Source organism: Drosophila bipectinata, chromosome 3L (assembly GCF_030179905.1).
Source record: "Drosophila bipectinata strain 14024-0381.07 chromosome 3L, DbipHiC1v2, whole genome shotgun sequence".
Classification (NCBI taxonomy): Eukaryota; Metazoa; Arthropoda; class Insecta; order Diptera; family Drosophilidae; genus Drosophila; species Drosophila bipectinata.
This window is the reverse complement of record NC_091738.1, coordinates 4712717-4731499: the sequence shown is the minus strand read 5'-3', so window position 1 is coordinate 4731499 and position 18783 is coordinate 4712717. Positions and strand designations below refer to the sequence as shown.

The 18783-nt window shown below is 45.3% G+C and overlaps 10 protein-coding genes across 10 annotated transcripts; 5 read left to right on the top strand and 5 right to left on the bottom strand.

Moving 5' to 3' along the window:
• Nucleotides 1–1672: 1672 nt before the first annotated feature.
• LOC108127671 (uncharacterized) lies at nt 1673–2216 on the bottom strand. Its single transcript, XM_017244853.3, has 2 exons — nt 2050–2216; nt 1673–1975 (listed from the first exon to the last, which is right to left on the bottom strand). Exons 1-2 carry the CDS (start codon nt 2065–2067, stop codon nt 1805–1807), a joined length of 189 nt encoding a protein of 62 aa, XP_017100342.2. The 5' UTR covers nt 2068–2216; the 3' UTR covers nt 1673–1804.
• A 760-nt stretch (nt 2217–2976) lies between these two features.
• Nucleotides 2977–4454, top strand: Yod1 (Yod1 deubiquitinase). Its single transcript, XM_017244846.3, has one exon. The coding sequence runs from the start codon at nt 3167–3169 to the stop codon at nt 4235–4237; it is 1071 nt and encodes a 356-aa protein (XP_017100335.2). The 5' UTR covers nt 2977–3166; the 3' UTR covers nt 4238–4454.
• Nucleotides 4406–4989, bottom strand: LOC108127670 (protein Asterix). Its single transcript, XM_017244852.3, has 2 exons — nt 4753–4989; nt 4406–4692 (listed from the first exon to the last, which is right to left on the bottom strand). Exons 1-2 carry the CDS (start codon nt 4906–4908, stop codon nt 4522–4524), a joined length of 327 nt encoding a protein of 108 aa, XP_017100341.1. The 5' UTR covers nt 4909–4989; the 3' UTR covers nt 4406–4521.
• A 64-nt stretch (nt 4990–5053) lies between these two features.
• On the top strand, nt 5054–7343 carry LOC108127661 (pentatricopeptide repeat-containing protein 1, mitochondrial). Its single transcript, XM_017244843.3, has 2 exons — nt 5054–6955; nt 7015–7343. Exons 1-2 carry the CDS (start codon nt 5135–5137, stop codon nt 7303–7305), a joined length of 2112 nt encoding a protein of 703 aa, XP_017100332.2. The 5' UTR covers nt 5054–5134; the 3' UTR covers nt 7306–7343.
• Tcs5 (TP53 regulating kinase) lies at nt 7307–8083 on the bottom strand. Its single transcript, XM_017244849.2, has one exon. The coding sequence runs from the start codon at nt 8014–8016 to the stop codon at nt 7342–7344; it is 675 nt and encodes a 224-aa protein (XP_017100338.1). The 5' UTR covers nt 8017–8083; the 3' UTR covers nt 7307–7341.
• Nucleotides 8084–8112: 29 nt separating this feature from the next.
• On the top strand, nt 8113–8991 carry CHMP2B (Charged multivesicular body protein 2b). The gene has a single exon (XM_017244850.3). It carries the CDS (start codon nt 8252–8254, stop codon nt 8888–8890), a length of 639 nt encoding a protein of 212 aa, XP_017100339.1. The 5' UTR covers nt 8113–8251; the 3' UTR covers nt 8891–8991.
• On the bottom strand, nt 8279–10193 carry Dhrs4 (Dehydrogenase/reductase 4). Its single transcript, XM_017244848.3, has 3 exons — nt 9816–10193; nt 9352–9754; nt 8279–9287 (listed from the first exon to the last, which is right to left on the bottom strand). Exons 1-3 carry the CDS (start codon nt 10061–10063, stop codon nt 8982–8984), a joined length of 957 nt encoding a protein of 318 aa, XP_017100337.2. The 5' UTR covers nt 10064–10193; the 3' UTR covers nt 8279–8981.
• Nucleotides 10194–10965: 772 nt separating this feature from the next.
• Nucleotides 10966–13099, top strand: Gdap1 (ganglioside induced differentiation associated protein 1). Its single transcript, XM_017244847.3, has 4 exons — nt 10966–11323; nt 12057–12249; nt 12309–12488; nt 12545–13099. The coding sequence occupies exons 1-4, from the start codon at nt 11201–11203 to the stop codon at nt 13033–13035; spliced, it is 987 nt and encodes a 328-aa protein (XP_017100336.2). The 5' UTR covers nt 10966–11200; the 3' UTR covers nt 13036–13099.
• Nucleotides 13100–13190: 91 nt separating this feature from the next.
• Nucleotides 13191–15014, bottom strand: Fitm (acyl-coenzyme A diphosphatase Fitm). The gene is made up of 3 exons (XM_017244845.3): nt 14829–15014; nt 14161–14758; nt 13191–14104 (listed from the first exon to the last, which is right to left on the bottom strand). The coding sequence occupies exons 2-3, from the start codon at nt 14690–14692 to the stop codon at nt 13368–13370; spliced, it is 1269 nt and encodes a 422-aa protein (XP_017100334.2). The 5' UTR covers nt 14693–14758; nt 14829–15014; the 3' UTR covers nt 13191–13367.
• A 25-nt stretch (nt 15015–15039) lies between these two features.
• AlaRS-m (alanine--tRNA ligase, mitochondrial) lies at nt 15040–18783 on the top strand. The gene is made up of 10 exons (XM_017244841.3): nt 15040–15300; nt 15362–15535; nt 15594–15739; nt 15798–16001; nt 16059–16343; nt 16402–17393; nt 17448–17604; nt 17664–17949; nt 18009–18229; nt 18282–18783. Exons 1-10 carry the CDS (start codon nt 15133–15135, stop codon nt 18682–18684), a joined length of 3036 nt encoding a protein of 1011 aa, XP_017100330.2. The 5' UTR covers nt 15040–15132; the 3' UTR covers nt 18685–18783.

Here is an 18783-nt window from a genome sequence, read left to right as displayed (position 1 = left end):
GAATAATTAAACTCAAGTTTGGCATATTTACATTTAATTTTCTAAATAATTCTTGTCTGATTTTTTAAATGTTTCATCTTTCAATGTAGATAATGTGTTTCGTTTTTGGATAGGTGGCGAAATGTTAAAATATCCACTAAAACTACGCAAAAAGCTCAGAACTTGGTTAATAAATTTTTTAAATAGAAAAATGTGTATAAATCGGCAAATACATGGCTGATTCAGAAATGTTATACCTTCCCGATTAAGGTTTTTTGATTAGATTCATTCTGCTTTAAAAGCTGGCAATAAAAAATTTTAAAAATTTTTCGAAATTTTTCCAAGGGGTACCATCATGATTTTCGTCAAAAATTAACCAAAATTTTTTTGTTTGCATTTTTCTTTTCTTTTGATGCAGATCGAAGGCGATTAGAACTGTGATTCATAAATGGTATTCCGTTTTTGAATAGGTTTCTAAATATTGAAAATATTTAGTAAAAACTGTATGAAAAAATTACATTTCGGCCAAATAAATACATTTCAAAAACGTGGTTCCATTTTTCATTTTTTTAGATACAAAAATGTGTATAACTCGGCGAATACTTGGCGGATTCAGAAATGTTATACCTTCCCGATTAAGGGACATCGAGTAGATTCATTTTATATTAAAAGCTAGCAATAAAAAATTTTAACAATTTTTCGCAATTTTTTCAAGGGGTACCATCATGATTTTCGCCAAAAATTTACCAAAATTTTTTTTGTTTCATTTTTCTTTTCTTTTGATGCAGATTGATGGCGATTAGAACTGTGATTCGTAAATGGTCTTCCGTTTTTAAATAGGTTTATAAATAATGAAAATATTTACATAAAACTGTATGAAAAGATTCGATTTCAGACAAATAAATAAATTTCAAAAACGTGGTTCCATTTTTCAATTTTTTAAATACAAAAATATATATAACTCGGCGAATACTTGGAGGATTCAGAAATGTTATACCTTCCCGATTAAGGTTTTCTGAGTAGATTCATTCTGTTTTAAAAGCTGGCAATAAAAAATTTTACCAATTTTTCGCAATTTTTCCAAGGGGTACCCTCATGATTTTCGCCAAAAATTAGCCAACATTTTTTTTGTTGCATTTTTCTGTTATTTTGATGCAGATCGATGACGATTAGAACTGTTATTCATAAATGGTATTCCGTTTTTGAATAGGTTTCTAAATAATGAAAATATTTACTAAAAACTGTATGAAAATATCCGATTTCGGCTAAATAAATAAGTGTCAAAAACGTTCCATTTTTTAATATTTTGAAAGAAACAAGGGAAAAACTCTTCAAATACTTGGCCGACTCAGAAATTTTACACCTTCCCGAACTTGGAGCAGCCGGTATCTTTATTCTAAATCAAAAAATGATAATAACAAATTTTACCTACTTTTCATCGTAATTTTTGTCAAAAATTTGCCAAAATTGTTTGCAAACTTTTTCGCGATCGATGTCGATTGGACTTTTGATTCATAAATGATACTCCGTTTTTGGAGTATCTTTGATCTTTGGCGAACTTTGATCTTGTACAAACAAATACAAATATCAGGAAGTGCGTTTTAGGGTTTAAAATGGATAATTGAACAAATGACTTAAGAAACAAACTTGATTTTCACCATCCATCTTCACAAAAAGTAACACTGAGTTATGATTCTTTGACCAAAAAAGTATTTTTAATTCATTTCATGTTTTTCTGTCTTTTGTTTTTTTCTTAAAAGTCTAAACACATAGTTAATCTAAACATCCGTGCTCGAGAAGCCCGGCTTAATCCAGTGTGCCAAGTCTAACCCAGGAAGAGGAGTTTCTTAAGCAGCTTCAGCTTGAGCAGGAAGGATTGGTCGTCCGATGGGTTGACGGATTCACTGCCAGGTCCTTCCAGACCCTCGGGCACAGCCTCCTCTCGGGGCGCAGCGTTGGTGAGAACCAGGCACACGGCAAGGCAAAGGAAGACACTCTGAAAAGGACACGAAGCAGATAATCCATAGTGAGTAAGGTAGCTCGGTAATCCATTCAGCACGGCAGACGCACCAGGAGCAAGAACTTCATGTTGATTGTGACTGGTTGGGCTTGATTTGATCGATGATCGTTGACAGACCTGCTTGCACTGAACACAGACAACGCCGACTCGTCTATTTATATGCCGACAGCCGACAGGCGTGAGATGTGAGTCGAGAGCTGTAAGTGGCTTGGCCGGCAGACTGCTCGTCTTTCATAGAAATTAAAACAACGACCGGCGGAGGCTCGAAGATTCGGTGAGTCGGGCAAGGCGGGCAATCAATTTGCTTGGACTATTAAAAGTGATTTTAGCGTACCACGCATATGGAGCAATCGCGATAACAAAAGCCGGCCCAAACTGTCTCATTTGTGGATCATTTCTCACCTTTTCGGGCTACCTTTTTGTGGTTGCATTGTCCGAGTGGCTCTGAGCCCACATTTTGGGCAATTTGTATTGGCTTGGTTGCGGTTTCTCCGGAGTTATCTCTTTTTGCTAATCGGCGTTTCCTTGGTTCTGGCTTCTATTTGTTCTGGCCATTAGCTGTGAACAAATTCTCTGCTAAATACTAATTAGCGGCTTGACATTGGCCTTAACGCCGAGTCAGCTATTAGCCATTGAGTTCTTTTCACACCAGCATAATAGACCTAAAATAGTTTCATTTTAATCTTTATGGTACAGGATGTTGGCCTTAACTAGATAAGAGTGTGAAATATTCAAACGTTATGCTTTTTAAAAAGAGCACATATTTTTATTTAAAAATTAAGAACCGAGTCAAAAAATGAAATTTTGTCTTTTTGGAAGAATAGTGTTCTCAAAATTTAAAGCTTCAATTTTATTTTATTTATAATTTAAGTTTATTGGCAAAAGACCATCTTTTAAAAATTCAAAAACGTAACGGTCTCCGCCAATTGGAATTTTTAGGGTTGTTCCGTTAGTTCCAATTGGAAGAAAATCATCAAAACCATTGGTCACACTAAAATAAAACAACAACTGAATAAAACAAGAAAAAGTAATACATATAGGAAAAATTTTAGACAATATATAAGTTACCAAATCACAGTCAGTCCAAATTCGAAGTACACCCACACCCACCTGCACTCACACAGTCACCTTAGCAAAAGAGCAGGAGCGCCCCAGCAGTCTAGAACAATGACGGGTTCTTTCAGTGTAAAACTAAAATCCAAAAAAGGTCAATTTATTGTCAGTGATCTGAACGAAAATACAACGCTTGGAGAACTAAAAACGAGAATAGCCCAGGCCACCGCTATCCAGCCACCGCAATTGCACGTCCTCGTGGGCTATCCACCCAAACCATTAGACCTCTCCCAGCAGAAGGAGCAGGAGAACCTCCAAACCGTGGGAATTAACAGCGGGGAGACATTGATTGTAGAGGAGAAGGCGGCCGCCACTCCTGGTCCCGCTTCTGCGTCCGCTCCAGCTTCTACTGCCACTACAACATTCGGGTCCACCATGGAGGACGACGAGGCACTGGCGCGTCGCCTACAGGCAGAGGAGGATGCAGAGCAGCTGCGACAAGAGGCTGCCTCTGGAGCTGCTGGCCCTCAGCAGGATCGCCCGGTGGCACCCACGGAAAGCGGGCCGAACGGTGACTTCAACGGCATTCTTTTGAAAAAGGTGGTCCCAGCGGATAATTCGTGCCTTTTCACCAGCATCCGGTTCGTCTTGAACGGGAAGGTGGACAACGAAGGCAGCGAGATGATGCGCCATATAATTGCCCAGGAAGTGGCCGCGGATACTCAACAGTACAATGACGCCGTACTGGGAAAGTCTAATGCCGAGTACTGTTCCTGGATCCAGAAGGCCGACTCTTGGGGTGGCGCCATCGAGGTGTCTATTCTGTCCAACTACTACGGCATCGAGATTGACGTGGTGGACATCCAGAATGCAATAATCAATCGGTTCGGCGAGGATAAGAACTTCGGACTGCGCGTCTTCCTGCTCTTTGACGGAATCCACTACGACCCGCTCTACATGGAGACTGCCCAGAGCACTGCCCCTGCCACCATCTTTCCAGTGGAGGAAATGGGGGTCTACCATCAGGCAGAGCAGTTAGCCAACGAGGCCAAGTCATCAAGACAGTTTACCAACGTGGACAAGTTCACACTGAGATGTATGCAATGCGATGTAATGTTGGTGGGCCAACTTCAGGCCAAGCATCACGCCGAGGAGACGGGTCACGACCAGTTTGGGGAGATTTAATACGTCCTGATCGTCGGCACCATCTACATCGTGGCTTTTGTACTATTCGCCTACTACCTGCTTACCACTTAGAGCGAGAGTTTAATGGATTTCCACGCCCAACGTACAAGCTGAATCACACTACCTCCACTCCCCCACCCACGCCTATGTTATTTAAACAGCCTGTAATTCATTTTTATCCCTTTTGGTTCCAAATAAACTTCATATTATCATCCAAGCTAGAAATGGGTTTGTTATTATCTAAAGAATGGTTGGTGACAGGTTACCAAGCTCTATTCTCACTGCTAAGAGGCCCACGGCGGAGTCATTGCGGCCGGATTTTGCAGATACGACATCAATACGGCGCTGACACTGAGCATGAAGGAGGACAGTACTTGTTTGGCGTCATCGCTGGCCCGGGAGCTGGCAAAACTGATGCAAGAGCAGTACAATGCGAACCAGGCACACCACTTGAGCTGCAGAAAGAACTTTCAGTTAAAGATAACCCAAATATGGTGGTGTTCATTTGATAATACCTTCATCATCAGCCCGCACATCGAGAAAATCATTCCCAGAATGTTCATGTAATCCGGCATCATGTCCTCGTTAGCGCCACCACCTTGGCCCTGATTCTTAGGGGCCTTGTAGCGGTTGATCTTTTCTTTTCTGCGTGGGTCTACGGTGATACTCATGTTTAATTTATTTAATTTTCACTAATCATTAAAATAACGAAAATCAGGTCAGATTGCACGGCCCACTGCGAGGAATGTGAATGGTTAGCCGTTTCCTTGTGAATGCCGGATTACCTTCGGTGGCAACTCTGACAAACAGCTGTTTATTATTTACCCCACGGAGGACCAGCGCGTTTGAATTATTTTATTAATTACATAAATTTCACTGAAAATTTCAACAGAAAGTATGGCTTTGCGGTTGTTCAGCCGCTCATTGGTTCCCCATATGCGTAGCATGCAGTGGAATGCTACTAGAAGGGGCCCTAATAGTTATAACATGAATCGAGAATTGGCTCCTCCTGTCCCATGGGTTTTGGGACATAACCGGCATTTGCACGTGCGGATAACAGATGAGGAAGCTGGGCTAAAAGCTAAAAGAGAATCCAACAGGCATCAAAATCCATTCAAGGAAGAGTTCAAGCCGGAGGACATTACTGAGTTAGTCACGCAGCGCAGGAAAAATAAAGAAAAACCGAAGGAAAGAGTTCCGGAAAAGATTCGGGATTTTGGCGACCCGGATACATTTGGTGATGCGAAGGTAGTCAATAGTCACCCAGAGGATCCCGGAGATGCAGAAGAAGAAGCATACATTAACTCACCCACTCGGCGCTCCAAGAAACTTCAGGCTGTGGAGTATGCTCGTCAGATCAAGGATTATCTGAAAGCTAACCGGCTAAACGAGGCCATTGCTGTTCTAGAAACGCGAATGCTGCGTGAGGATCGGGTCAAGCCGGACAAGTACATCTATAACCTGTTAATAAGCGGCTGTGCCAAGGCTGGCTATACACGAAAAGCCTTTTCCCTGTACACCAAGATGCGTCAGCGAGGATTGCCCGTCACCGGGGGAACATACACTTCTCTCTTTAATGCCTGCGCTAATGCTCCGGCGGCTAGCGATGGTCTGGCCAAGGCCCAGATCCTTAGGGAGAACATGCTGGAGAAGGGATACGAACCGAATGTGAAGAACTACAATGCCATGATCAAGGCTTATGGTAGATGTGGAGATGTAAACACGGCCTACATGCTAGCCGATGAAATGGCAGAGCGTCAGTTGGACATGAATGCCGAGACGTTTAATTTTTTGTTACAAGCGTGTGCTGGCAACGCGGAGCATGGATTCCGCCATGCCCTTCTCACATGGCACAAGATGCTGCAACAAAGAATCAGTCCAGACTACTATAGCTTTAACGCTATGCTTAGATGCGTCCGGGATTGTGGTTTCGGGGATTTGGATGCGATGAGAGAAGTCCTCGAACAGATTGCACCATCCGCAGCCCAAAAAAAGGGAGTTCTGCAGCTGGATGATGGAGAGAAGAGCGATTTACCAAGCACAGCTGCTCGAGAATCTTCCATTCCTGCACAAATCGAGGTAGCCACAACAGCCAGCGAACTGGAGCTGCCGAATCTCTTACTGCCCAGTCCCCATCTTGGAAGCTTGGTGGCTTTGGAGGAGGTGACGCGTCCCCATGAACGGTTCCTCCTACTGGGTGGCCTCACAGGCTTCCTAGAGCTTATGAAACAGCACCAGATCACCCCAGACATCGAAACTTTCACCACGATGCTGGAGGTGATCCCACCAACACATGCAGCGGAGAAGCAGTTGCTCGCTTTTGTGCGTAAGATTGGCCTAAAAGTGGATATCGACTTCTTTAATATTTTGATAAAAAAACGATCGATGCGGTTCGATTACGAGAGCGCCAAGGAAGTTCTGTCCATGATCCGCACCGCTGGATTGCGTCCGGATATTGTGACCTATGGAGTTCTTGCTTTGGGCTGTCGCACTCAGGAAGAAGCCAGAGAACTTTTGCAACAAATGCAGGTGGCGGGCGTCAAGATAAACATGCCCATTTTGGGAGCTATGTTGCGGCAGGGATGTGCCCAAAAGTCCTTTGGTTACATCAATGAGATTATGCAGCTGAGCCTGGAGGAGGGTGTGAAACCCAACGAACCTTTTCTGAGACACCTGTACAACTTCCACAGAGGCTGCGCCAGAGCCATCGATGCAAGGGTATGTTTGGAATTAGATCTTTCTATTGAATGAATTTTAACTATTTTAATATTTTTCAGCATCCGTCCACCAAGTCCACAGCCTTCAAAAAGGGACACTCGAAATTCTGTGATAAGTATCGTCTCTACTACGAGGAGGTTGGACTCAATGGCCTCAAACTTGAAGACGCCATTGCCAAAGTAAAGGAAAGTCCATATGCAAAGTTCAAGGAGCAGACGGAAGAAGGCCTGGAACCCCTTAAAACGGATCAGATCAAGCGAAAAACCAAAGTCCGGAAATACATAAAGAAAATAAAGATAGACCAGCTCCAAGATGACCCTCCCAAAGAGCCTCTTAGGAGAATAGATTAAGTTTTAAAGTTTTAAAGCCATTAAAGTTTATTTTCGTTAACCAATCATGGTGCGTTTGCGTCCTCTCGCCCTGACCTCCTCAAACTTGGCTAAAACAGCCTCCTCGTCCTTGCCGCACTCCTTGCGGTAGGATGACAGAATGCTCTCGAAAAGGTAGGGTTGCTCACTGTGCGTGCTGAGCAGAGCCCGTTCCAGAACATACAGATCCACACCCTTGTCCTCGGTTGCCTGGTTGTAGTGGCTCAGCCCGAAATCAATGAAGACAACGTCGTAGTCGCCGTCCTTCGGATTAATGAGTATATTCGACGTGGTCAAGTCTCCGTGAATAATGTGGTTCGAGTGCATCTTGCCAATGATTCCACCAATCCTAGTGCATAGATCCTCTAGAGTTTGCTTCGCCAGATCCTCCGTCTTTCCAGCCACCGTTTCCTGAATGAATTGCTTGGCCGTCTGGGCTTTCTCAAAGTATTCCATATACAGTTTGTGGGTATTCAAATCCGAGTGGAGGATCCGGGGAGCCAGGATGCCGGCTGCCAGGCACCGACCAGCTGCCTTAGCTTCGGCCTTCATGCGCTGCCGCGTGATCTGCGTGTCCAGATCCGGGTGACGGTACTTCTTCACGAACCGCTCCTTAATCAGGCAGGATTCCCCTTTGTAATTGCCGAGATAGAGCCGCCCCTCGGCTCCTTGCTTCAGGATTTCCAACGACATCTTCAGGTTATTAAAAAACTCGCCGAATGTTTACTTTAAATCATGTGTGCACAGGTCACCCTGTCGATTAGTGGGGGCCCCCCCTTGGGACATTCACAGCGAAACGCGTACACGTCGTCAGCTGTTGTTCCCTGTTTTGGATGTTTACACCGATAGCGCCAAGTGATTCATCACCAGGAAAAACCATCATACCTCAGCAGCATCGTACTTTTGGAAAAACTTTATAAATTCTAAAATGTTTAATAATATTTTTGGCAAAGCACCCACCGTAAAGGAGCAGCAGCGCGAGAATGATCGATCCTTGAGGAAGGCCACCAGGGACATTGAACGTGAAAGAAGGAAGCTCGAGGAGGAGGAGAAGAAACTGGAGGCCGAGATTCGCAAGACTGCCGCCGCAGGAAACAACGATGCCTGTCGCATTCTTGCCAAGCAATTGGTGGAGATCAGGAAGCAGAAATCGCGCACCTACGCTGCCGCTGGAAAGATACAGTCGATTGGATATCAGAACAAGAACATGGGTGCCAACATAGCGCTCAGCGAGGCCATGGGCACCACCGCCAAGACCATGGCTGGTATGAACAAGGTGATGCGTCCTGAGGCCATCGGAGCGACGGTGAGACAGTTCCAGGCTGCCAATATGAAAATGGAGATGACCGACGAAATGATCAACGACACTCTGGACGATATGCTGAACGAGTCTGGAGATGAAGACGAGTCCAATGCGGTGGTCAACCAGGTGCTTGACGAGATCGGTATTGAGATCTCCGGAAAAATGTCCAGCATCCCAGCTACGGGCTCAGGGGATCTCGAAACCGCCGGCAAGCGCACGGAGAAGGACATCGCTGACCAGCTGGCCAAACTACGCTCCTCGTAGTCCCCAGAATATGGTACATGTATTTTTTTATCATTACTGTGAACACTGCTGTTATCCATAGACTTTAAGGAAATATATTTATACACAATGCTTAAAGGCGAGCCGACATTCCACCTCCTGCCACTATCGATTCTCCGGTAATGTAGCTAGCGTCCTCAGAGACTAGGAAAGAGACCACGCCGGCCATTTCTTCGCTGGTGCCCAGCCGTCCCATGGGTATCTTGCTAAGGGCAGCTTCGTTGGCCGCTTCCTCTTCATGCAGAGCCCTGGAGAACTTGGTTTTGATGACACCGGGAGCAAGGCAGTTCACACGAATGCCCTCGGGAGCTAGGTCCTTGGCTGCAGCTTTAGTCAGTCCAATTAGAGCCGTTTTGCTTACAGAGTAGGCACCTAGTAGCTAAAGATTACGGATTAAGATAAGCCACAAGCACTTGACCCACTGATAACCAAAGTAGACTAACCTCAAAGGCGTCGTAGCCCGCTATGGAGGACACGAAGACTATGCTGGATCCCTTTTGCTGCCGCAGAAGCGGAAGGGCCTCCTTGGCCAGCATGTAGGAGCTCTTTACGTTCACGTCGAAAATTTTGTCCCAGACCTTTTCATCGCACTCCAAGACACCGCCCACTGCTGGGTTGGTGGCTGCGTTGCTGACCAAAATGTTGAGCTTGCCGAACTTGCTGATGGTCTCCTCGAAGAGCTGTTTGCGGTCCTGAGCTTCGCCCACATGACACTTGAGTCCGTGCACGTTGAGGTTCAGTTTTCGCAGTTCTGCCAAAGCGTTATCCACGTTCTTCTGCTTTCGACTGCTGATGACCACGGCAGCTCCATCCTCAGCCAATCGCTTGGCAATGGCGAAGCCAATGCTGGAAGGGATTCATTTGTAAGGACGAGTATATCTTGACAGAGAGTCTGAGTTTTTGTTACCCATCGGTGGAGGCGGTGACCACGGCAACTTTTCCTGCTAAGCGTTTCATTGGGGCGATGTTTGAACTTTGACTACTGCTACTGGACAGGCGTTTGTGGCATAGATTGTGGCCAACAAGTGTTTGCTGGTAATTGTTGTTGTTTTGATCGAGATTCCGGTTTGAACTTTGTCCATTTCCAGTCACAACGGCAGGACTGATCCGGATTTTTGGCGCTTTGAACACCAGTTGCTTGCCCAAATGCAACATTTTAGAGGGGGATATTTATAAGAAGGATATCCAATTTGTTGCCTAACAATTGATTTTTCAATTTAAAGTTTCCAAGAGATCACATCATAAACTTGTTTAGAAACTCTTCTTCTGTTTGGCGGTTAGCCATTCACAACGAAGCTGAAAGCTCTTCAAAGACCTTGGCGGTATTTTTTGAAAATATGATAAAGCTTGCGGTAGCTTAGTAAGCCGAAGATTAAATGAGTTTAGTCATACTAGATTTTAGTCAAACAAATATAACTACAAAAAGAATTTTATACAGAAATTAATAAGAATAGGATTTATTCAACAAGAATGAATATTTCACTTTCTTAACTCTCTCCGAAATCTCAGTTATGGGCTGATAAGGTCTTTTGAAACGAAAATCTCCCAATAGCAAGATAAAAGCCTCGTTTCATAATAATAATATAAACAAAGATAATAATTATGACAAACAAGCCACAGACGGAGAGGTATTACTCGACTAAATGGACTAGGTCGAGTTTAAAACATTTATTTACACATTTTTGGGTGACTCTTTTGAGTAAAAATTTTAATGATTTTCAATTTCTAAAATAAGAAGAGAAAAACAAATAATTTTTTTAAATCAATCTTGTTGACTTAATATTTATATTTCAAAGTAATGCAAGTCAAAACAATTTGAAAGGGCATACAGGTCGTATGAGTAATTTTATCTGTTCTTTAAAAACAATGTTTCTAAAACGTCTCTTGTCTTATAATACATTTAGTCATTATTATTTGTTATTATTTTTTTAAAAAAAATGTAGATCACCACCCTAATGTGCAAATATGGCTATCGAATTTGCTAAAAATAAAAAAATAAACATATATAAGCGATCAGAGCCGCTTTAGAAACTACCCGGCACATCTTTTTTACTCCACTCGATCAGTAGCCGTCGGCGGAGACAGTCCTCTAGCTTTCAGTAGCCGTTCGTATCCGGTAGTTACCCGATTCCGTTTAACTTACTCCGGCACGCGCTTACGGCTTTTCATTCGTTCTCGCAACCGGGGCATGTGATAGGCGGAAAGCCCTTATGCTAGTGAAAAAACGCTCAACTAACTAAGAAATTAATTAACAATTTACATATATTTAAAAGTTAAATTAATAATTTAATAATGAGTGATCAGGCAAAACAGATTGCACCACTGCCGCCTACCTTGCAGGATTTTAAGGCTCCTGTGCTGCCGGACAACAAAATAGTGCTCTTCTTCCATCCGTACAACTTCTATTCGCAAAAAGTTAGTAGCCCCGATGTCGACACTAATCATGTGATCTTCGAAAAAATTATTTGCCTCGACCAGATCCATCAGCGCAAATGCCGCGAAATTACAAAACAAATCATCGTCAGTCAGAATCGTCATCATTTCATTATCGTTGTAATGACTGCGATGGGATGCCCTACACGGAGTAGGCTTTCCCGTCCCCGCTCATCCAAATCGGGTGCAATGGAGCATGACGGCGTAGTGAGGGCATGTAGTAGGGGAGCCCTCTGGACGTTAAGTCTGGGCTTATGACAGCATAGGATTGATTTATATATTGTTTACCTTGCTTACCCCAGGTGCTAATTAAATGGATCGACTGAAGAAAACAAAACTAGATAAATACGAAAATAAACAGTAGCCGTAGAGAACCGATTTAGTTTAAAATATATCTATATAGCAGTGATTCGGAAATAAAATCTAGAAACTATCAAGACTAGTAATTAAAAGCTTTTAAGCTAGAAATCTTTTAAACCTTTGTTTAATAATTCTTTAATTATTATTATTTTAATAATTAATCATTAAATATTTTGAGAAATGATTAATTATAGATGATTAATAGTTTTGCTTCCAAACAGCAAATACAGAATAAACAAACTTTTAAAAAAAAGAATTAGCAATCCAAATGAAAATAAAATTCTTAGAAAAAATGTTAGAAACCATTTGAATTTTTCAAAAATATTTAAAACCCTTTTTCCAAATCCACCTTTAGGTTCTCCTCGTTCTTTACGAAAAGAAAATTGACTTTTTCCCCTACGTGGTGGATCTTAACAATGGCGAGCAATATTCCAGCTGGTTCTTGAGTCTTAATCCCAAGGGCGATGTGCCAGTAATCCAGGATGGAGCCTTTGTCATTCCAAATTCGGTGGCCATCATCAACTATCTGGAAAGCAAATTCCGTGGAGGTAGCCAACGGCCACATCTAACCTCCAGTTCCAACTACCCATATCGTTATTCGTTCCAGAGAAGTATCCATCCTTGAAACCTCCGCACAACTCTAAGGACTACGACGATGTGATGGTCTACGAACACGCAGTGAGCCGTCTGCCAGTGGGTGCCCTTAGTCTGGGCTCCTTTATTCACGATGATTTGAGGCTAACGCCCAAGGCTCCTTTCGTAGGGCCCATCCGACACACCTGCCTGAGTGAGTAACACCCATCTTAATAAGTTACCCAAATTAAGGCGTCCAAAATCTCACAGAGAACAACGAAAAGGTGATCGATCTAATCCGCCAGTCTTTGGAGGACGCTGCCAACAAAAATGCTCTGCAGCAGAAGCTGGATATTCAAATTCGTCGATGGGACCTGGTCACGTCCCGTACAGACTTCCAGCGCGTTTTAGATGCTGTTCGGACATTTTTGCTGTATGTGGAGCAAGAACTCTCCGCCCAGGCTCCGAAAACTGAGTGGCTGATGGGCGATGAGATAACACTGGCGGACATATCTCTAGGACTACTGCTGCATCGGCTCTACCAACTGGGATTCGAGAACTACTACTGGACCTTCGGTAAACTACCTGGAGTCGAGGCCTACTTCCTGCGTTTCCGCCAACGCGAATCCTACCACCGTCTGCAGCCAAGCAACTACGCCATTCTGCGCGAGATGTGGGCTCGAACGCCAGGCAACTACAAAATAGGAGCGGGCGCCGGCTTTCTGGGTATGGCCATGTTCGCCGCCTTCGCGCACAAGTAGCGGAGGATGAGGCAGCTTTTTTTGTTAACAAATCCTTTTACTATTAAAGTTGGGCACATATAAACACACGAACATAAGAACGCTTAAAGCTACGCGCTGCTGATGAAGGATGCTGGGATGCTGGGGTGAAAGGATGGTAAAAAAGAAAAGGAGCGTAAGGAGCAGGACGCGAACCAGTGCCAGCCTCGAGCTGCTTAGAATATCATTATCGTTTCATCGTTACATCGTCGCTGAATATACAAAAATTTGGTATAAATTCCATTCCAATCCGTCACCTAATTGTCAATTCCTGCTATGCTTTTTGTCATTCGATCTCCTGCCTCTCAGAAGGATCAACTGTCCAGCTGCTGTGGCTGCTGGTCACGATCTCTTTTCTGTTGCTCCGATTGCAACGCAGTGGCGGCAGCACTGGCAGCCTTTGCGTTTGTGAACAGAGGCATTCCCATAAAGGTAGGAATCTGTTGATCTCTAGGTACTCCCGCCGTGGCCGCCTTGCCATTAAGGTTGGCCCGAGACGTGCTAGCTCCTCCACTGGCAGCCGTTCCAGTCGATAAATGCGAGGGTCGCTTGAACGGAAAGCTGGGCGGCTCCCGCTGATAGCTAAAACTTCCGCTTCCAGGAGCCTCTGGCAACAAGCCCGACGTGGGGTACCAGAAACGATAGGTAAAGTACCAGGTAAGGATCGCAATGATGCCGCTGATCACCTTCTCGATCATGCGGTGGTAATACAGCATTGTGCCGACCAGCATGATGTCCCAAAGCAACTGAAGCGCCGCCATGCCGATGAACAGGGTGCGGATGATGGGCGTTAGACGCTTGTACAAGAACTGCAGGCTCCTCATTTGCTCCTCGTTTAGGCCTCTCAAGGGATTGGATCCTGAGACCTCGGCGGAGCTGCGGTTGTGCACTTCATTACGGATGTGTTCCTTGATCGTTTCCCAGCGGATGATGGGGCGCGCCTCCTCGATGAGCACCAAGCTTGAGTGGATCAATATAAAAGCATGCCCGGATATGTCGAATCCGTGCCATAGATGACCCGCTTTTAAACAACTGGACTTGCTTTGGAAGCCTAAAAGAGATAACTTTTTTATAGAACCTTTTTTTTTAAATAGGTCGTTGTCTCACCTTTTACAGTACAGCGTCCATATGATGTTTCCACAACATTGAAGAGCTTTGTCCAGAAGAACCAGAAGAAGGTAGCAATCACGATACGCGGGAAGTGATGCCTCAGCATTTTCTTGTGGTCACCGCATGTAATCGTGTAGGCGGAAAGCACCAGGAACGGCACGGCAAAGAGCAGGGTCCAACCCCAGCCGACCTTAACAAAATACATATTGAAAAGGTTGTCCGATCTGGCAAAGTAGGTCTTCGGAAAGGGGACAAAGTCCCCAATGACGGAGATCACAAACAGACTGCCCAGATAAAGGGCCACTTTCAGGTCTGTATTGAAGAATATGGTTTTCTTGCACAGATGTATCACGCCCATGACTAGGATCTCCCGGATGCTAGTGGGGGCCGCCGTAGGTCTCGTTCCCCGAGCCTCCGCCCTGGTGATGTCAGGTCCTCCAGGTCTGAAGTTCATGTTTGAGCCCGAACTGGGTCCCGAGCTGTTACTGCCTCCCAGATTGGGACGTAAAGGTCGACGTTTCGTGGCCATGGAAAATTTAGAGCTGGCCGAGGAGGATCAACGTCAAGTGCGTTGTTTTGGCCGTTTTTGGTTATGCTATGGGCCGAAAGTGAAAGCGGAAGATGTTTTACGTGTCAAAGTTCAATGTACATCAACCATGCCATACCGAAGATGCAACTGTCCGGAAATGTGGGCCAAACCCTGAGGGGTGATTATTGGTGATCCTATTCCTTTGTCTTCCTTTGTTTTTATCCGTTCTTCAGCTCTTTTTATTTTGACCAGAATTTACGTGTTGCGCCTGTAAAAAATAGAACAGCTGCACGATGTGAACGCGCTGCCAGGTGAATGGCACATTCCAATTGGAAATCGCACGGTGAATGCCTCATATCAGCTGTTCTCGCACAGATTTATCTCGAGCGTTCTAATTGCCGGTCGGCTTTGGATCGGGGGATTAATTACTTGGCGGCGGCATGTACAACTCGGCCAAGCAACTGCAGCGCGTACTAACCGCGCGCGAGATCCGGAAGACGTTCCTGGACCACTTCACCGTCAGTCATGGCCATAAATTCGTTCGCTCCAGCCCCGTGGTTCCTTTTTGTGATCCCACGGTGGCTTTCGTCAACGCGGGCATGAATCAGGTGGGCTATCTAACTAGATTGGGGCTTTGTCATCTTGTTTATTGAATTATTTCGATTGCAGTTTAAGTCGGTCTTCCTCGGCACCGCGGCAGCACCTCACAAACGAGTAGTCAACTCTCAGAAATGCGTTCGCGTCGGCGGAAAACACAACGATCTTTCCGTGGTTGGTTCAGATGGATACCATCACACCTTCTTCGAGATGCTGGGCAACTGGTCGTTTGGAGATTACTTCAAGGTTGGCAGTAGCAACACTCAACTGTGTATGACATTATATTAGTTATTTCTTTGTCTAGCGGGAAGCCTGCGCCATGGCTTTGGAACTGCTCCGTGGCCCGTATAACATCGATCCGGGACGACTCTATGTTACCTACTTTGCAGGCGACAAGGTACTTGGCATTCCCGCCGATTTAGAGTGCTTCGAGATCTGGAGGAGTCTTGGGTACGTTTTATTACATAAGCCCAGGGCGTTACCAATGTTATATAAATCTTGTTTATAGCTTTCCTGCTTCTCGGATACTCCCCTTCGGCTGCAAGGATAATTTCTGGGAAATGGGTGCCACCGGACCCTGTGGTCCTTGCACAGAAATACATATAGATCATCGTCCTGACCTTGGAAGCGTGGTGCAGCGCGCCAAGTTGGTCAATGCAGGTCGTTCAGATCTTACAGAGTTGTGGAATCTCGTTTTCATACAATATAATCGGTGGGAATAGGAATCTACTTAGTTAAATCATTAAAATAATATAAGATCTTTATTTAGCCACGCTGATGGTAGCATTTCCCAATTGCGTGCCCATCATGTGGACACTGGAATGGGTTTCGAGCGCCTAACAGCTGTGTTGCAGAACAAAACCTCAAACTACGATACGGATCTGTTTACCCCGATCTTCGATGGGATTCAGCAGGTGGCTAAAGCTCCAGTTTACGGCGGCAGCTTTCCGGATAATGGAAATGAAGCCCTGTTGGACACCAACTATAGAATACTGGCTGATCATGCGCGTATGGTAACTGCGTGCTTGGCCGATGGCATGCTTCCAGATCAGAAGTAGGTGTCCACCTAAATGATGTTGATTTCCAAACCTATTAATCTTTTAAAATTTTAGTCAGAAACTTCGTCGCGTCCTTCGAAAGGCTCTAAACATCTCAGAACATGTTTTTGCCAAGGAGAACTTGTTATCCCAACTTATTCCCATTGTTGTGGAAACCCTAGGAGAAGCTTACCCCGAGATGTCTGCAAAGCAACAAGCTGTTATAGATCTCATTCGTCATGAGCAGGAGGTGTACAAAAATCTGCGAGAAAGCTCTTCCAAAGCCTTCGCTGAGGTGCTTACAGAATTCCCAAATTTGGATGATATTGATTTGATGGAGTGTCCTGGTTTTGTTCCCGCCTACCGGGAGTTCCAGGTGCAGCGATCCAAGTTCCCCAACAACACCATACCAGGGGACTTTCTGTACAAGCTGACTGATACTTACGGCCTGACAGAAGAGAGCTTCCTGAAGCTGGCGGAGCTGGAGAACATGAACTGTGATTTGGAGCGGTACAGGGCAGAGGTGTCGCTAGCCAAGATTAAAGCGAAAAGCATTCAAAGAGAAGAAGGAGCATCCCTCTGTGATCTAGTTGGCGAACAGCGCATTGCAGAGGCACAGGCGAAGATGACAAAGCGCCTGCCAGCCACCGACAACAGTCACAAGTATTCGTACTCCTTCGACAAGGAGACCGGCTCGTACACAATTCCTGAACTCAAGAGCCGTGTGGTGGGGCTGCTGCTTAACGACGCAGAAGTGTCACGGACCCAGGGAAGCCGCCTACAGGATCCCACGACCGATACCATCTCCCTTGTCACCGCCGCAAGCAACTTTTATTACGAATCTGGAGGCCAGCAATCGGACAGCGGAAAGATCCTAGTCAAAAATACCCACCAGCCAGATCAGCCGCATCTTCTGGATGTGATCAGCGTGAAACATCTTAACGATTGTGTTGTGCATGTGTGCCGGTTGTCCAGCCCCGTAGATGCCTTCGAGTTGGCCATTGGAGACGATGTGGAATTGGTGGTGGATTCCGCGCAAAGGCAACTCAATACGTGCCATCACACAGGTTGGTTTACACAACGACTTGTTATGATAATAATTAAATATAGTATATTTGTAGCCACCCACCTTCTGAATGCTGCCATCCGTACGCTGTTCAACAAGGTCACCTACCAGGTGTCAAGTTCCGTGACCAGCGATCAGTGTAAGCTGGAGGTGGGATTACTGGGAAAACGCATCACGAAAAGCGATGTGCAGCTCATTGAAGATTTGATTAAGTAAGTTGGCTTTACCTAGCTTCTGTTAACAATGCAATTCATTTTTGAATATCCCCCAGTCGCATCATCTGTTCGGCTACTCCTGTTGATGTTGAACTACTCTGTGCTGCTGAAGTGCTGCAACAGAACGACATAACAATGGTGCCTGGAGAGGTATATCCGGAGCAGGGACTGCGTCTGGTTCATGTGCAATCTCCCGAACTGCATCTGAACTCCAAAGAGCTGTGCTGTGGCACCCATGCCACCAATACCAGTGAGCTTTCATGCTTCTGCATCGTGAACCTCAAGCAGACGAACCGAGCGCGTTTCTCCTTCACCGCAGTGGCTGGCCAGGCGGCGGAGAACGTAAGTGAATGACTTCAAACTATTACCTAAAGTATACTGGTAACCATTCCAAAATGTAGGTCCTGAAAACGGCTGCCCTGCTACGCCATCGTGTGGATCTCCTTGAAAAGCAGTTCCAGACGGACAAACTGACGAATGCCACGGAGGCGGAGCTGCAAACCATTCGCCACAACATGCTGCACACAGATATCAAGCTGCCATATGCCTTCAAAATGGACACTCTGGAACGCATCACAGAGATGCTGAAGAGGATTAAGGAATCGTCACGCACAACCTTAAAGTGGGTATTAAATGTTCTCGTGGTTATCCATTCTAACCCCCCGATCTTTCAGAGAATTTGTTGAAGTGGAAATGCGAAATCTGCTGCAAGAGAAGCCACAAGAAACACATCCATTCATTCTGCACTACATCACCAGCTCGGCTCTCGTAGAGGAGATTCCTTTGCAACGGGCCACCAAACTCTGCCAGGATCGACCCATCCTGGTGGTTAGCATGTGCGACAGCGTGGTCAAGGCGCGATGTTGCGTCCCACCCAGCTGCGCCACAGATAAGTTCAATGCTTCCGCCTGGCTGCAATCCTTCGCCGACACTTTCGGAGGACAGGTTGCGGCTCCCAAGGGCCAGGATCCTCAGGTCGTGTGCAACATGAAGGGGCGCCGGGTCAACAACCAGTTCGAAGAGCAGTTGGAGCAAGCAATGGCCAAGGCGCACGCCTACGCCAAGCTGAATCTTTAGGTTAAAATAGTTGTGATCACCCTCCAAAATGGTTAGGCTGAGAGCTTGCCATACAAATGTTTTCTATTGTGAAGAGCGAATAAATCGCAAAATTATTAA

Excerpts from the sequence above, each read along its gene's own strand:
- Dhrs4 (XM_017244848.3), bottom strand. The coding sequence starts at position 10,063 with ATGTTGCATTTGGGCAAGCAACTGGTGTTCAAAGCGCCAAAAATCCGG. Across the intron at positions 9,755-9,815 it reads GTCACCGCCTCCACCGATGG|CATTGGCTTCGCCATTGCCA; the intron begins GTAACAAAAACT and ends AATCCCTTCCAG. Across the intron at positions 9,288-9,351 it reads CGGGCTACGACGCCTTTGAG|CTACTAGGTGCCTACTCTGT; the intron begins GTTAGTCTACTT and ends CGTAATCTTTAG.
- Fitm (XM_017244845.3), bottom strand. The coding sequence starts at position 14,692 with ATGGCCACGAAACGTCGACCTTTACGTCCCAATCTGGGAGGCAGTAAC. Across the intron at positions 14,105-14,160 it reads TGGACGCTGTACTGTAAAAG|GCTTCCAAAGCAAGTCCAGT; the intron begins GTGAGACAACGA and ends TATCTCTTTTAG.
- CHMP2B (XM_017244850.3), top strand. The coding sequence starts at position 8,252 with ATGTTTAATAATATTTTTGGCAAAGCACCCACCGTAAAGGAGCAGCAG.
- Tcs5 (XM_017244849.2), bottom strand. The coding sequence starts at position 8,016 with ATGTCGTTGGAAATCCTGAAGCAAGGAGCCGAGGGGCGGCTCTATCTC.
- AlaRS-m (XM_017244841.3), top strand. The coding sequence starts at position 15,133 with ATGTACAACTCGGCCAAGCAACTGCAGCGCGTACTAACCGCGCGCGAG. Across the intron at positions 15,536-15,593 it reads CGTTTGGAGATTACTTCAAG|CGGGAAGCCTGCGCCATGGC; the intron begins GTTGGCAGTAGC and ends TTCTTTGTCTAG. Across the intron at positions 17,605-17,663 it reads CTCATTGAAGATTTGATTAA|TCGCATCATCTGTTCGGCTA; the intron begins GTAAGTTGGCTT and ends AATATCCCCCAG.
- LOC108127670 (XM_017244852.3), bottom strand. The coding sequence starts at position 4,908 with ATGAGTATCACCGTAGACCCACGCAGAAAAGAAAAGATCAACCGCTAC. Across the intron at positions 4,693-4,752 it reads TGTGCGGGCTGATGATGAAG|CTCAAGTGGTGTGCCTGGTT; the intron begins GTATTATCAAAT and ends TTCTTTCTGCAG.
- Gdap1 (XM_017244847.3), top strand. The coding sequence starts at position 11,201 with ATGAGTGATCAGGCAAAACAGATTGCACCACTGCCGCCTACCTTGCAG. Across the intron at positions 11,324-12,056 it reads ACAACTTCTATTCGCAAAAA|GTTCTCCTCGTTCTTTACGA; the intron begins GTTAGTAGCCCC and ends ATCCACCTTTAG. Across the intron at positions 12,489-12,544 it reads CATCCGACACACCTGCCTGA|AGAACAACGAAAAGGTGATC; the intron begins GTGAGTAACACC and ends AAAATCTCACAG.
- Yod1 (XM_017244846.3), top strand. The coding sequence starts at position 3,167 with ATGACGGGTTCTTTCAGTGTAAAACTAAAATCCAAAAAAGGTCAATTT.
- LOC108127661 (XM_017244843.3), top strand. The coding sequence starts at position 5,135 with ATGGCTTTGCGGTTGTTCAGCCGCTCATTGGTTCCCCATATGCGTAGC. Across the intron at positions 6,956-7,014 it reads CCAGAGCCATCGATGCAAGG|CATCCGTCCACCAAGTCCAC; the intron begins GTATGTTTGGAA and ends AATATTTTTCAG.